The sequence below is a fragment of the Anas acuta genome, chromosome 13, assembly GCF_963932015.1.
Source record: "Anas acuta chromosome 13, bAnaAcu1.1, whole genome shotgun sequence".
In the NCBI taxonomy this organism is placed as follows: Eukaryota; Metazoa; Chordata; class Aves; order Anseriformes; family Anatidae; genus Anas; species Anas acuta.
Window position 1 is genome coordinate 15,135,302 of NC_088991.1, and position 14,960 is coordinate 15,150,261.

At 51.1% G+C, this 14,960-nt stretch overlaps 1 protein-coding gene across 9 annotated transcripts in view; it reads right to left on the reverse strand.

The window, feature by feature from the left end:
* ATP11C (ATPase phospholipid transporting 11C) overlaps positions 1-14,960 on the reverse strand; it is a 58,430-nt gene that overhangs the window by 42,015 nt on the left and 1,455 nt on the right. For 6 of the 9 annotated variants that reach the window (XR_011101017.1, XM_068696988.1, XM_068696981.1 and 3 more), the window contains exon 1: positions 5,178-5,246. The exons of 1 other annotated variant lie outside the window; for it this stretch is intronic. Coding sequence is in view for 7 of the 8 variants with exons in the window: in XM_068696988.1 (XP_068553089.1) it covers positions 5,178-5,231 (54 nt within the window). In the remaining variant the exon portion in view is untranslated. Of the gene's footprint in view, positions 1-2,020; positions 2,179-5,177; positions 5,247-5,908; positions 6,240-14,960 lie in introns of those variants that run through there. 2 more of the 9 variants (XM_068696982.1, XM_068696987.1) reach the window with 2 other exon arrangements.

Consider the following 14,960-nt stretch of genomic DNA (forward strand, 5'->3'; position numbering starts at 1 on the left):
CCAAAATGGGATCAGGCTGGCAGCCAGGGCAAGCCTTCAGCTCCAGCCTCCCAGCTTCCCCTCACCACACGCTGGGGTTGGGGCAAACAGCACATCGTCTGGTCCAACAACCTCACCAAAAGCCAGGAGCTCCCTGCCTCGCCCGCTGCAGCAGCAGCCCCATGCTGCTGGGAGAGCACCGGGAAACCCAAGAGAGGTGAGGATTTGCCAAACAAATGGCTGTGCACAAGGAGCAGAGACTGGGAAAACTCTCCCAGAAAAATCTACAAATAGTTACTCTGCAAGATTGTTGGTATTGAGCTATGGAAAACATGGGATATGGAGTATGCAATGCCCCGCAGCAGAGGAGAACCAAAATCCTAGTTCCGGTGTGTTAACTACGTTAACCAAGTCCAAAAAATGTGAGCCAAAAAATGCTTAGGATAAACATGAGCTGGCTGCTCACCTTTGCTGTCAGCCCTGGGGCAGGGGCCATGCACGCTGGGCAGCACACACAGCAGCACACCACAGGGAATTCAGGTAGGCATCTCTCTTCTAAATGTTGTTGTAACACAACCTTCCTGTACCTTACAGTGGCTATTTTAACAGAGATTGACTGACATTATAGAAAGCCCACGTATTGCCATAAGCAGCAGTTCTGAAAAAAAGACATCAGGGACAATAGCTATTTTCTTACCTTGTCCAAATTCTAAAAGCCTATCTATCTGTCAATAAGCCCACGGAAGGTCAATTGAGGCTTGGCATTTTGCTACCACATTTTTTTTTGGATGAGTTAGAAACAGGTACTGTCTGATGGCAACAAGCCAGGGCATGGCTGGGGCTACAATAGTCCGTGGATGCGGCTAATTAACAAACGGCATTTATGACTTGAAGCACTCAGAACACAAACTCGAGCCAGAGGGATCAGGTTTGCAGCTCCCAGCGCTCCCTAAACCCTCAGCCTGAATTTGGGCAGGCCTCCCTTGGAACCTCTTTCCCTCTCCATCTGTGCAACTCCCACCTCTCTTCTGCCCTTCCCACTCAAACCGTGACTCCGACACGGCAGGCGGGCCCGGGGGGAGCCGGGAGCAGCACCCAGGAGAGCCCCTTCTTTGCCAGGTCCCCCACACTTGTGGACGTTACTGCAGCACCCGCACAGGGTATGGCAACGGTAACCTTGGCAAAAATGAGCAAACCTGGGTAAAAATTAACGGAGTAACCCAGTTCAGCACAAGATGAGTTTGTGCTCTACAGAAATGGGCTACGGAAAACAAGAAGGGAAAATGAGTGGCTCTGCAGCCTGCTTTCCTCGTGTTCAGAAAAAGAAGTGGTAAATCAAATGTGTTGTTTGTTTTTTTCCCCACTATAGTGGCAGCAAGCATCTCAACCAAAAAATTAATCAAAAGGAATTCCTTTCATGTGTGCTGAAGATATCTTCAAGCCACAGAGTAAAGACAAATAACTCACAGAAACAGATCTAACAAAACCCACAGGCATTAAAAAAAAAAAAGTCATCTGGTAAACCCTGAGATAATTATACTGTTCAAGTACAAAGCTCAACCATTTGAATGAAATCACAGCTTATATTAAATATATGCAGAAGAAAGATTAAATCACATTACTTGGCTTAGATCTCATGAATAGTTTAAAGTCTAATCTCTCCTGTATTGTTCCATTTACCACAGAAGTAGTGGAGAAGGCAACCTGATTTACAAAAAAAAAAAAAAACAGCAAAAATTACAATTCCCAAAACAGCCTGTTCTGTTTCATTTATTTGCTGAACCAAGAAAAACACACGTACGATTTTAAAAAGCTTCCACAAATTTAACATAACCTCCCCAAACCGTCAGGCAGTCTCAAAAAAGTCGCTCAGCATGCCGACTCCCCCGCCCGCTCGGTCCTGGTGCCCAACCGATGTATTTTTAATTGAAATTCTCCTTGCCAATTTTTATATTACTCTTTGTACTTAGTCATTTCTCTGTGAGTACAAGCCATGCTTTGACACAACGCTTAATAATTCAGCAGCGAAGGCTCTGCTTACCCACACGGACCACATGTTAGGCAGCCCTCTTGATTTATGGAGAGAACTCCATCGATCCGAATCAATCGCACTCTCCCCTACATCTGCGGGAGAGAGCTGATAACCTCAACAGTCCTCAGGGGAAAAAAAATGCTGCATTTCAAACACCGAGAGCCCATAGGTCCAGAAGAAAATCAGCTGAAGCTGAGCAAAGCTTGGGGCGGGCTTGCTCTGGCTGATGCCCAGGGGAGCAGGGCACAGCCTGCCCGGGCTCACTGTTGGTGAGGTGACTTCTGCTGGGTGTCCTTGAGGGGAGGAGGGATGGCCAGTACCATAGGACAGCAAAAAGCTGGCGTTGAAACAAGTGCCCTTTCTCCTACACGAAGGCTAAAGCTCCTATGGATGTTTTCAGTGGGGAGAGAACAATGACAGCATGGGGCAAACCAGCTCCAGATGGGTGCTAAGGGGGTCCGTCCTGCCAACCACCAGACCAAGCAGAACAACGCGCAGGAGCAAAAGGCATGGAGAAAGGACCAACAGATCTTCACCATGAGCGAGGTCAGCATGGTCACCATGTAACCATGCTGCGACAGGGCTTGACTCCCAAACCTTGTCCTTTGTCCCTGCCAGGAATGACGAGGCGTGCTCTAGCAGAGCATCACCTACCCAAATCGCCTTTTTCTTAATGAAAGTCCGTGCACAGCCAAGTGACACAAAGGGACCCAGCCAGGCAAGCCCGTTCCTGCCTCCTCTCTGCTCCAAGGACGTGCCGCCTCGCTGCACGCACCCAGGGGTGGGTCACTGCCACCTTCAGCAAGGACAACGGGCTGGAGAACAGCAGAGCCCAACTGGCCAAGTTTCCCAGAAAAGCTAACTTTGCAGATAAAGCCAGCATGAAAAGCCCAGAGAGCAACACAGGGTGGAGAGAACAGGGGAAAAGGCTACTTGAAAGATTTAAGAAGGGCGGAGGGAGGAAATCCAAAAGTTTTTTTTCCCTAGATAGAAACTTCACAGGCAGCCAGCCCTTTCCTGGAGCAGAGGAGCACAGCCCAGCCTCCGGGGAGCATCGCACACATGGGCGGCAGTGCCGGCGGCACGGGTCCTGTCCCAGCCACTGCTAAGAGCACGCGGGGAAGTGAGCCGTGCCAAACAACCTGGAAATAGAGCACTTACAGCTTTGATTAATCTGCCGCAAGAGGAGCCAGAGACAGGCAGTGACCCTTATTTCTCCTAATGATAGCCCCTGGCTGTGTTACCTGCTACATGAGCAAGAGTCAGGAGACGTGCCTCTCCGCCCCTCGGCTGAGGGGTCGCCATCTCGTCAGCACACACTGGCAAGTGGGGAAATAAGAGAGCAGAGGACACTGCCTGCCACGTCCTACCCTCTGAAAACACAGATGGATGGATGGACATACACAGGCAGGACAGACACAGTGCCCCTAGCACCCAGGAGGGGCAGCTGGTTGGATGCATCCCCTCACAGTCCTCAGTTACCATCCGGAAAATCACCCAGGAGAAATGGGTCATCTGCAGACCTGGGTCATCTGGGCCTTCTGCAGACACTGCACATCCACAGGGCGGTGACACCGGTCAGGAATACAAGGGATCACCTCATGGCTCCCAGCCCAGCCAGGGAGACATGGGGCAGAGGGTGGAGAAAGCTCTGCCCAGGCCCTGGGGACAGAGCCGGCGGCAGCAGTGCCCGAGTTACAGGCTCTCACAAATCACTTGCTTCCTCTGAAAGTGCTACATTACCGGGCAAACCCAGTCTCCTCCTTTCCTGGCATCTTGGAGAGCTTCCCCACAGACACGAACTGCTCTGTGCTAGCAGCTGGGGCACCACAGGGATCTCGGCCCTCTCCTACCGGCGAGTCAGCTCACCGCACGTCCCTCAGGAGCCACTGTCCTGCCCCTCGGTCAGTGGCTCCGCGTGGTCAGTCGCTGCCTTTTAATTAACTCTCTTCCTCCAAACCCGGTAGTTTGACTTACAGAAAGAGCCGGGAGGTTAGAAAAGGGCACGGTTTGTGCAGTCCTGAGTCCTACGTCCCAAGGGAGACGAAGCACCATCCCCTCTGCAGGGATGAAAAAGCCTAAGTGCTTTTTGGGTGCTTTTTTGCCAATCCACAAATCACACAACACTGCATTTTCCCAGCAAATATGCCACATCGTCTGTAATTATAGCTTTAGTTCAGCAGCTCTTCGCAGAAAGTCAGGGTAGTATGTGATGCAGAGAGCCAAACAAACCAAAGCCAGCAGATACTGACTGGGAAAGCATTACTTAATTGATGCCATTTTGTGGAAAGTATGTTGCTACTGTTCAAACACAACCACTGCCCTATGGAAGTTTTCAGGACCTCAGCTCTTCCCCTGCCCTGCTGGCAGCTGGGGTTACGAAACCCTCGTTCACATTGCTGCAGCATTTTATTTTTTTTTTTTGGCAGACCAAAATAAAAGTTCGACCAGCATGCTGCTGGCATCTCAAATTCAGCATCACAGGAACACTCCAGAGCAGAGAACAGAAAAAGGCTTTTGAACAAGAGCCTAAACGCTTTTGCAGCAGTCACAAAGAAAATATAGCGAGGTCTTCTCTCCTTCGGACCTCTTTCCTCTCCGTTCCCCAGCTCAAGCTGTGCACACACGTCTGCTTGCGAAGCAGCTATTTTAGAAAGGCAGCGAGCTCGTCAGAGCACAGGCAGTGATTTGCCCTGACAAAAATTAGTGTAAGAGCAAAGTGGAAAAAAGAAAGCTCCAAGTTTGCAACTGTCAGTGCTTGCATCAGCCTGAAGAGCTATAATTTGCTGGTTTTCTAGTTGTTTTCTGTTCCTTCAAAAGCCTCAGCTCTTCGGTTATAGAAGCAAACAAACAACAAAATCTGAATGCTACGTTATGCTTCTCTGCTTGGTGACACTTCTTTAACCCCGTGCCCCTGTTCCAGCTCTGCCAGCGGTTCAGAGGTAGGCTGCAGGTGAGCAGCCCCTGTGCACGCGGGGGGTTCGGGCATAGCCCCCCGGTCAGAGCAGCCAGGGGCACAGCTGGCTCTCTCTGCTCCATATTAAGTTCTTCCCCCTCCACACAAGCTCAAGCTGTTGTGTTCTAACCTGCCCCTGCTGTTCCGCAGGGAAACATTTCCACAGAAGTAACAGGGGGAAAAAAAAGGGGGAAGAAATGGAGAGATCACCTGGCTCAGCCCTCGCTCCCAGGCAGAATCAGCTCCAGGTGCCCCAGACCCCATCCGCAGTATTTTCTCCTCCGGGTCACTACAGCAACCAGATTTCTCCTCCAGGCTGCACACGCAGCTACACTAGGCAGCGGAGCAGTGCAATTAGCCCAGCGAGAGAGAAACCCTCAACACGTGGCCTATAATTGTTTATCCTCAGGAAATCCTTTTGGCTCTTGTTCCTGTCAGGCTGGGTAATGCAGCCGCAGAGTCAATCCAGCCCAGCACACGTTATCCCATCTGCAGCAGCAGGATCTGACAGAGCCCCCAGGCTGAGCACAACCAGCTGTACGGCAGCCGGGGGGGAAGAAATCAGCTCATGCATGGGAACCGAAACCTCCCGGAGCAGGGGACTGAGCCAGCTGCTTGTAGGGATGCTGGTGCACGGCCGTGGGTGCCAGGCTCAGCGCACGAGGGCTTGCGGTGCAGATCAGCCACGGCTGCGGAAGCCAGCGGGGTGCAGGCTGTACTGCTGTGTGTAGGAAAGCGGGGCAGGATCCTGGCTGGGACACGGCCCCGGTGACTCACGGCACATGCAGCCCAGCCATTCCCACCCTGCCTGACCCAAAAGCCTCTTTCCATAGCCAGGGAAAGGAACAAGGGCGCCGTTATCCTCCCCGTTATCAAGACAAGTTCCTTCACACGCGAGGTTTCCTCTCCCTGCGCATCCGAGCTTCCCACCCGGCACTTACCGGAATGGTATCTGTCAAGTGGAAAGTCCCACTTCCATCCATTCAACTTCATTGGAAGAAGCCACCCTGCAGAAAGCGCTCAGAACGAGGTACTCCACAAAATTAATTTGCCCGACGCAGGGACAGCAGCCCTCTGGCCATCACAGCCAACCTCACCGCGCTCCCTCCCTGAGCAAACATTCACCAGAAAAGGTGAGCTGGAAGTAAGGGAGAGGGGGGGGAAAAAAAAGTAACCCCCTTCCACAACTCAGAGAGCAAAAACCCAGCATGCAAACAGCGCTCTCCGTGCTGGTAAATCAACGCTGCATCTGAGGCTGGGCTGTGCAGCCCCGGCCGAGCATCCTGGCTGCCCCAGCCCCGCAGGACGTTACATCACCGCCAGCCCCAGCGGCTGTGCTTTGTTCCAGCCCCGGGGAGGAATTACATGGAAATCATCATAAAAGATGGCAGGGCTGCTCACGAAGTGGATTTTTTTTTTCCCCTTCATTTAATTTCCCGGCAGTGAGATTTTCCCCTCCCTCTTGCCACCAAGCCAATTGAAACGCAGGCAGCAGAGCACAGCTTCACCGTAGTCTAGCAGCACTTAATTTTTATTACTGCTGAAAATAGCTTGGATCGCAACAGCAAAGCAATGCTTTATATCATCTAGTCCTGCTTGTTGCACACCTTACTCAGCTTTTACATATCCTGTATTGTTCAAGAAAAAAAAAAAAAAGCGCCTGTTTCGCAGATCTGTGCATTTGCCACAATATTTCAAAAATATGTATCTATCAAATGAGTGTTGCCACTGTTTTCTACTCTGCGATAAGTCTTATAAAATGTTATAAGTGGTACACAGCATACTTTAAGATAAGGCCAGGTAAGAAAACTGCTTGCCTATCCTTTGAAGATAAACAGCAAGAAATTACCAGCCCCTCCAGACACAGCCCAATGAGAGCAAGACTGGGGCCGGATCAAGGACTCTTCCACTCACAAATCCTGCAACCTTCGGCTGAAATCACCGAGAAAAAGCCTACAACAAAGCATTGCTTGTTCAAGGCTACAGAAAAGGCATAACACCAATCTTGGTCAACAAAAGTAATGAGCATGGTTCACCCCCAAAATGCCCCACCAGGTGCTTAGCCTTGATTTCAGCTGCAGGAGAAAAACAAAAAGCCCTTTCCAAACTGCCATATCAAAGATAAGTGCATTAACCTTTCATTAAGGAGAACGGAACAAATGTCTCTGAACTACAAATGCTATCAATTACAGCTTAATGTCAGGAGTGGGCATGATTTTTAGACTAAACTGGCTTCAGTTGAAATTCTACCTCAAACAGAATGACTGAAGTTCTGAAAAAATGCCTGCGGTCAGCAAGATGCAACAGGTCCCCCAAAAAGACAGCTGAACTTACTGCAAATCACAACTTTAAGATATTGCATAATAAGCTAAAAAAGCCATTTACAGAGTACTGGTTCTGAAGAGCAGCCGTGCTCTCTCAGCAGAAAGCACCGAGATGCGAGCATGGCCAAAAAGGAGGCAGCTCCTGTTTTGTAGAGTTACTGCTCCACCAGCCTGCCCCCTTTACTGCCTCACGGCATGACGTGATGAGCAACAGCACTAGTGAAAGCAGGCGAAAAAAGCCAACACCAACAAAAACCAAACACCAACCAACAGACAAAAAAGAAGCGAAGTCACATCCCACAGCAGCCAGGCTGAGCCGTGCAGGCCCCTCCCATGCAGCCAGCGATCAACCTGAAGAGCTCACCACAAATCACTTTCAGCTAAACCACTCAGGGAGGCACATCCCCTGCCAGCACACAAACTGAGGCTTTACTAACGGTTTCATTTCTGACTGAGGAAGGAGAGGAGGAAAAACCCGCCCCTGACTGGTACCTTTGTACCAGCCCCATCCTTTGCCCGAGCTGCACAGGATGCAACCTGCGTGGTGCCCTGCGCCAGCCACCAGCATTCACCAGCCTGGATTTCAGCTAAACCAAAGAAGAACCCATAAGCAAATACATTTATTTATTTATATTTAATGCATCTATATTCATATATACTTAATGCATGTATATTTAATGCAGAAAGATTTTTTAAATGCACATCTCTATTGACATCTGGGAGTGCAATCCTGGGGAGTTTCACTCGGAGCCGCTGCAGACGGTCAGCAAACAGGCCCTGCATGGCCCAGCCATGGGGCAGGAAGATGAAGCCCTGCAGAACAGAACCGGGGCATTTTATTGTCCCCCTACACTACACACCAGTCACAGGGAGCCTGGCCTGGGGCAGCTCTCACGCGCACAACCCGATCCTGACACACCACCACAGCGACTCACGTTCATCCCACAAAGCACACTGATTTGCAGGGCTCTGTTTTGTGCTATTTCAATTTTTGAAAGGTTAAACTACTTTAAAAGGACTCACTCTTACTTCAGTATTACTTGCACTTATGAAATCACTGGCCAGCTCCCCATTTTTCTATGTATTTTGCAAGGGTCAGCTTTCACTGTGGACCCCCCGCAGCAGGACAGGACCTCCTCCCTGCCCAGCAGCAGGACACTCGGGCACTTCACACCCACACACTTCAGCAGCAGCTCTATGCCCTCAAGAAAGCACAGGACAGACGCTGCTGAGGGGCTCTCATCCCCACAACAGTGGCACGAGGTGTTTTCTGCTCAAGAAAGTGCCCGGTTAAGGCAAGTTTCAATTACAGTCTATGACTGCTGCAGCATGACAAGATACAATAAAGCAAGAGAGTACAGAACATTTTGAAAGCCAACATATTGCTATTGCAGCAACTTCACATCCAGGACAGTCCGTGAAAGGAGATTTTAAATGCGTATTGATGTTTTTCCTTCTCACTTGTGACAAAGCCACTTTAAATGAAACTTCTAGATAACTTTCTGGTCACAACCTGGTGGTGCTGGGATCCCTGAAGAAGTCCAAAATCCACAGGACCATCTGCCACCACCCTAACCACATGCCCAACGGAGGAAAATACAGAAACAATGCTGCGTTGTCTTTTATTCCCCTCTTGCTTTACAAAATCTGTTCCCAAGTGCTCATAGCCCACCGTCCACTGGAAGCACAGTGGTTACAGAGCAGCAGGGCTGCACTGCATTAGCAGAGCCATCCTGTTGAGAGGGTGCAGAGCCACAGGAGAGCAAAGCTACGGTAGAGTACAGAGCATCATTGTGAACAGAGTTAAATCCAGTTGGTGGCTGGTCAAAACCAGTGCTCCCCAGGGCTCATTACTGGGGCCAGTTTCATCATTGCTCTTGACGAGGGGATCAAGTGCACCCTCAGAAAGTTCGCAGATGATACCAAGTTGGGTGGGAGCACTGATGTGGGCAGGAAGAGCCTGCAGAGAGATCTGGATGGGCTGTGTCCAGTTGTATGGCATTCACCAAGGCTAGGTGCGTGTGCTGCACTTAGGTCACAACAACCCCATGTGCTGGGGTAGGTTCACGGAAAAGCAGCTAGGTGTGCAGAGGAGAGCAACAAAGCTGGTGAAGGGCCTGGAAAACAGACATTATGAGGAGAGACTGAGGAACAGGGGCGGTTCACTCTGGAGAAAAGGAGTCTGAGGGGAGACCTCGTGGCTCTCTGTAACTGCCAGAAAGGAGGCTGCAGCAAGCAGGGTGTCAGTCTCTTTTCTCAGGTGACAAGAGATAGGATGCAAGGTGATCACTCAAGTTGCACCAGGGGAGGGGTAGATTAGATCTCAGGAAGAATTTCTTCATGAAAAAATGTGGTTATGAGTAAGGGCAGGCTGCCCAGGGAGGCAGTGGAGTTGCCATCCCTGGAGGTATTTAAGACACATAGATGTAGGGACATGGTTTATTGGTGGACTTGGTAGTGTTAGGTTAATAGACGGACTTGATGATCTTGAGGGTCTTTTTCAACCTCAATGATTTCGATGTTATTGTTGCCATAAGTGACTTAGCATCACCCCTCCCAGTCCCCATCCACAGGACACGTTCTGATGGGCACAGTGTCCCAGAGGCAAGGAGCAGTCTGAGCACGGCATGCTCCACCACAAGCCACTGCCACAGTGCTCACAATTAACAGAAGCACAACAGTGCGAAACTCCACAGCAGCACCTGCTTGTCCCCTGCAGGAACAAGAAGAGCCACAGCTGCACACCCCAAAGCTGGTGGTGGTCACAGCCCTACAATCTCCTAGTAATTCAGATGGTGGAGACCAATCAAGGCACTGCCTATTCACCAGAGATGAGAGGAGCAGAGGTTGCAGATGACAAGCGCAGTTCTCCCAGCTGGCCTGTGCTGGTATTTAATCATTTGTAGAGATCAAAGCTCAAATCTCCTGATGCAAATCCACTGGCTGAGGAGAGAACCAAGCAGCTAAAGTCCACAACTTGTGTGCTTTCAGTGGGCTGCAGCACCAGGGAAACTGCTGGGCAAAAACCAGCCCACCCTTCCCACTGCTAGGCCTCAGCAAGCACTGAAATATTTCCGAGATGAAGTACCAGGAGAAGCAGCATTCAGTCCAAACTCACACGTATTGTCTAAGCTCACCTCGGGACAGATTGTGCCAGCAGAGCACAAGGGTTGCAGCCTGCTCCTGCCCTGACCCGTTGGCTGGGGACACTTTCCAGCAGAGGGCCACCAAAGGAACAGGCGAGCAAAGGGACGGGTGCTGGGAAAGCTCTGTGGCTCTCACCAGCCTCACCACATCCCAAACACAATTAAATACCAGGAACTCCCTTGAAAAATCCCCCAAGATAACATTTTCTGGGAAAAACAAATGGCTTAGCAGCACACTTGCATGACCCCACTTCCAAGTTCCTTGGGAGACAGAAAATCCACCCTTCCTAGGCGGCGTGACCCAAAGGCTACCTCCTGCCTGCAGAAATCCTCTGACCACACGCAGCATCCTTGGGAACTAACAGCCAGCAGCAGGGGCTTCTGCACGTGGGATCCTGGGGGAAGGATGCTCCCAGGGAGCCAGCTCACACGGCTGGAAGCGCGGTCACTGGCTGCACACCCCTTGTTTCAGGGCATTCTCAGGCAGCTTTGCTTAAGCTAACATTTCAGCATTAAGCCAGCCTCCCCTGTAGCGAGGATATAAGCCGTTACAGACAGAAAACAGGAGCTTTAATCAGAAAGGAAGTGCATAAACCAAGGGCAACAGGATGAAATTAAAGACAAGTCTGAAAACCCTGCTATTAATAGACGGCCTGTCTGCTTTTACGATTTCCATTGTTAAAAGCAAATTGCCGTGCTTACGGATGCAATTCAGTGCGAAGCAAAGCTCCAAACCTTGTCTGTACAACCCAGCAAATCACTGTTATTCTTTGCAAAATACCAACTGGAGACAGAAAGGGTTTTAAGTGAAGAATAAAATACAGCCCCTGCACACATCTAGTTCTCGGAAGGAAAGTTGCTGCGCGCAATGGGCTTCAATTGGTAGCATCACTTTACCACCAGTGCTTGACCTGTGCTGCCCAGCCCCTCCTCACAATAGTTTCTTACCTCTCTGGACTTTAACTACACACTTGAACACTTCCATGCAGCTGCTTGTCCGAGGCTGGTTTTCTTTGTTTTGTTTGAATTTATTTATTTTTAGCCAAATGGTTGAGCTATTTCTGGGACAATAAGGCTCCAGTTAGGAGCTTTGCAATTTTAAAGAGAAACTGCTACAGGAATTTGAGAAACCCCTGTTTTCCGGGGTATGGACGTTGATTGGGGACTTCAGGCCTGGAAAGAACCATCTGCAGCTGGCAGGCACTGACCCAAAGCAGTGATGCTGTTGCAAGCAGGAGGCTGCTCCCAGCTCTCACACTTTTAGGGAGCACGGGGCCTCTTGGGACTGCTCCCCATGAGCAGGCTGCGCCCCAGCAGCAGGTGGGAGCCTCTCTCCCTGGTGTCCATAAGCACACTTCCAACAGCCTTCCAGGGAGCAAAGTCCCACCTTGCATCAGATAACAGCGGATATGGCAGCACAACATAGCAAAAGCAGGAGCTGGGAAAAATGGGGCTCACTGCTTGACCGAATGGGTCCGCACCGTGGGAGAGCAACACATTCCCCCCCCCATCCAAAAAAAAAACAACACAAAGGGAAAAGCAGGAGCCCCAGCACCACGAGGCATGCCAGCCCACGTGGCTGTCCCACTGCACTTGTTCCTTATTTCTAGCTTCCCAATTTGAGACTCCAGTGTCCTCTGCGGTAACACGCAGCCTGCGCTGTGGCTGCTGCCGGCAGAACTCACCCTGAGCCATGAAACTGCCTTATCACGTTAAGGACACTACAAAATAAACTCCAGCAACAAAGCTTTTATTCAGGAGAAGTTAGTCGCTTCATTAGAATCCATGCTCTCTTGAAGCATGGGATTTAGTCAAGCAGAACTGCCACTCGGTGTCACAGGGACACCCCGCAGCGCTGCATGCCCAGACCCAGCCTTCGCTGCTTGCAGGTTTTTGTCACTTTAATGAGAGCAAAATGCTCGACTTGGCAGTCGTACACAAGGTATTTGACACGCAGCCTCGCTCTTGAGGTGCTAGCACAGCAGAATGGGAAAAAAAAAAAAAAGTGATTCTCAAGACTTCTTCCTCCTACCTCTGCTCCTCTTTATTAGAATAGGAACTGCAGTCACACGCTGTAGTGTTTGGTTCGCACTATTTCACAAAAAAAGCAAGTGTGAAAGAAAACCGCAGATGTGCTCCATGTCCCGGAATAGACTATTACACATTTGCTGCAAAAACTCGAGATAAGCATGTAATGCAGCACCCTCCGCCCCACGTGCTCCGGCACAGTTTGCACTCCCACACCCCCCAGAGCTGGGCACGGCTGAGGGCAGCAGCACCCTGCTGCTGTGAAACCTGCCCCTCCGTGTGCACAGGGGGTTATTTTCCTTCTAAGAAGGGACTTTGGGCTTTTTCCTCATTTTCTGCTGTTTCAGTGCATCTCCGTGGGGCACTGCTCTCCTGCAAAGCATCAGGTGAGACCGGCCCCAGGAGCAGCACCCACCTGCCCCTGCTCCTTCCTACTGCTGCAGGAACCCCACAGCTCCCCAGGCAGGATCTAATCAGCCCATCAACCTCCGGCACACGCCTCTCAGAGTCAACACATGCCTTCTCCCAGGCCTTTCTTCTGTCTTTGTTCCTCCCCAAAGGTGAGAGGGGCTGGGCAGCAACAGCTTCGGTGACACAATGGGACAAAACGCTCCGATCACAGGGTTTTGTGCCCTGGGGAAGGTGGAGGAGCCTCAGGGCTCTGGGTGTGTGGGGCAGGGCAGCAGAAATGCACCCAGGCTGCCCCCACCCAAACCTTGCAACACCAGACTTCCCCTGCACACTCCCCTGCTGTAGGTTTAACGCCAGCAGCGGGCAAAACTCAGCCTGGGGGACGCAGAGCAGGTGGTGGAGCACAGCCAGGGCTGCACGGAGGGAAGCGGGCTGGCAGCCACAGGTGATGAGCCCAGCTCCTGCACACCCATCCTCTGCATCCCCGCTCTGCAGCAGCCTGCACGCGATTTTGTAATTAAATAAAATGAGCCCCAGATGGAAAACCTCCACATTAAAGCAGCGCTACGCACGCAAATTAGAAGTAACAGCCTGCTACAAGGGCTGCACAAAGCAAACCCGGTTACCTTCCCTCTCCAATAACAAGCAGCAGCCTGGCCTCAGGCACTGCACCAGGGACACGCGAGGGACAGGCTGCTTTTCCAGGGACAGGCTGCCTTTCCTGAGCCGGGGGCTGCTAGTGGCCATGTGGCAGAGGCAGGACCGAGACCCAGGGAGGAGGCAGGTGAGACATTATCACCAACCTGCAGGAAGACAAAGACACGATAAAAATGGTTTGACTGCACAAGGGAGTCCTTCTTAAATAAAAGCAAACGTTCTAAGAGCCAACAATAACAGGCTCATGAGTAATTTCTCTGTCTGGGTTTCTTCATTTGTTCTTACAAAGTTCAAACCCGTGCTAACCCCGCCACATTGGCAGTCCAGATTCCCCACCTGCCAGCCACAGCCTCATAGCTGTGGCCCGGAGGTATGGCTGTCTGCAACTTCAGAAGAATCCAGGGAAGGTAATTAAGAGAAAAGCACGTTATCTTTGATCCGCCACACAGGGACCTGCACCTCCAACCTCCAGGCACACTGGGAGGAAGCTGCTGCTGCTCACGGACCTGCTGCGCTCACCTCACTGTGCGTGGAGACCTCCCCTGGTTGCCATCACAGGGGGCACCCCGTCTGCTTCTGCAGGCTTCCCACTAAAGGGATGCACGCAGAGCTAGACTATAAGTGAGACCCCAATGCCAAAATCTGTTCGCAGAAGATAATTGAAGTTGTATTTCAAGTTGACAGTATCTCCTTAAAGTGGATTAACCGTGGCAATCCAATCCTGCCTCCCCACAGCGATCCTGTCCGATTCTCATCCTGACAGCAGTGATCTCACTGGTGTAAACTGAAGCTCAGAAATAAATTTGTTCCTGGAGGAAGCACACATCTGTATCCTGGAGTAGCAGCACAGCCCCTAACACACATTTCCCCTCTCGCTCTTTCAGCATCTCGTTTCGTACCCTATGCAGGATAAGTTTATGGAAGGGAAAAACAGAACCACAGAATGGCCATGTTGGCAGGGTAAGAAACATTCATCACCCATAAGCTGTGAAATACACCTGAAAACAGTATGTTTAATATCCATTAGCATTTACGAGCCTCTGGCAGAGGCCACACCGGGGAGAAGCGACACCATTTGTCGGAGGATCCTTATGGACACCTCAGTGCCAGATCACCTTCAGCCCTCAGTAACTGCAGTGAGTTTCCCGCAGTGCCACAGCCCAAGCCTCTCTATGCCCTGTGCTGCCCATGAGCTCAGCCACAGGGCCAAGGGCACCCCTGTGGCTCCGAGATGCCTCTGGGGAGATGCACGTGGAGCCCTCTCCTCCCAGGGAGCAGGAGGGGCCCTGACTCTGACCCAGACGGGCTGGGGACGGGGCAGAGCAGAGCCACTATCTGCCTGAGTCCTGGCTGCGTTGGCGGGGACGTGCACCTGCCTGATAACAAGCACAGCATGCTGCCACTCTCATTGTACTTGCAAAGCTGGG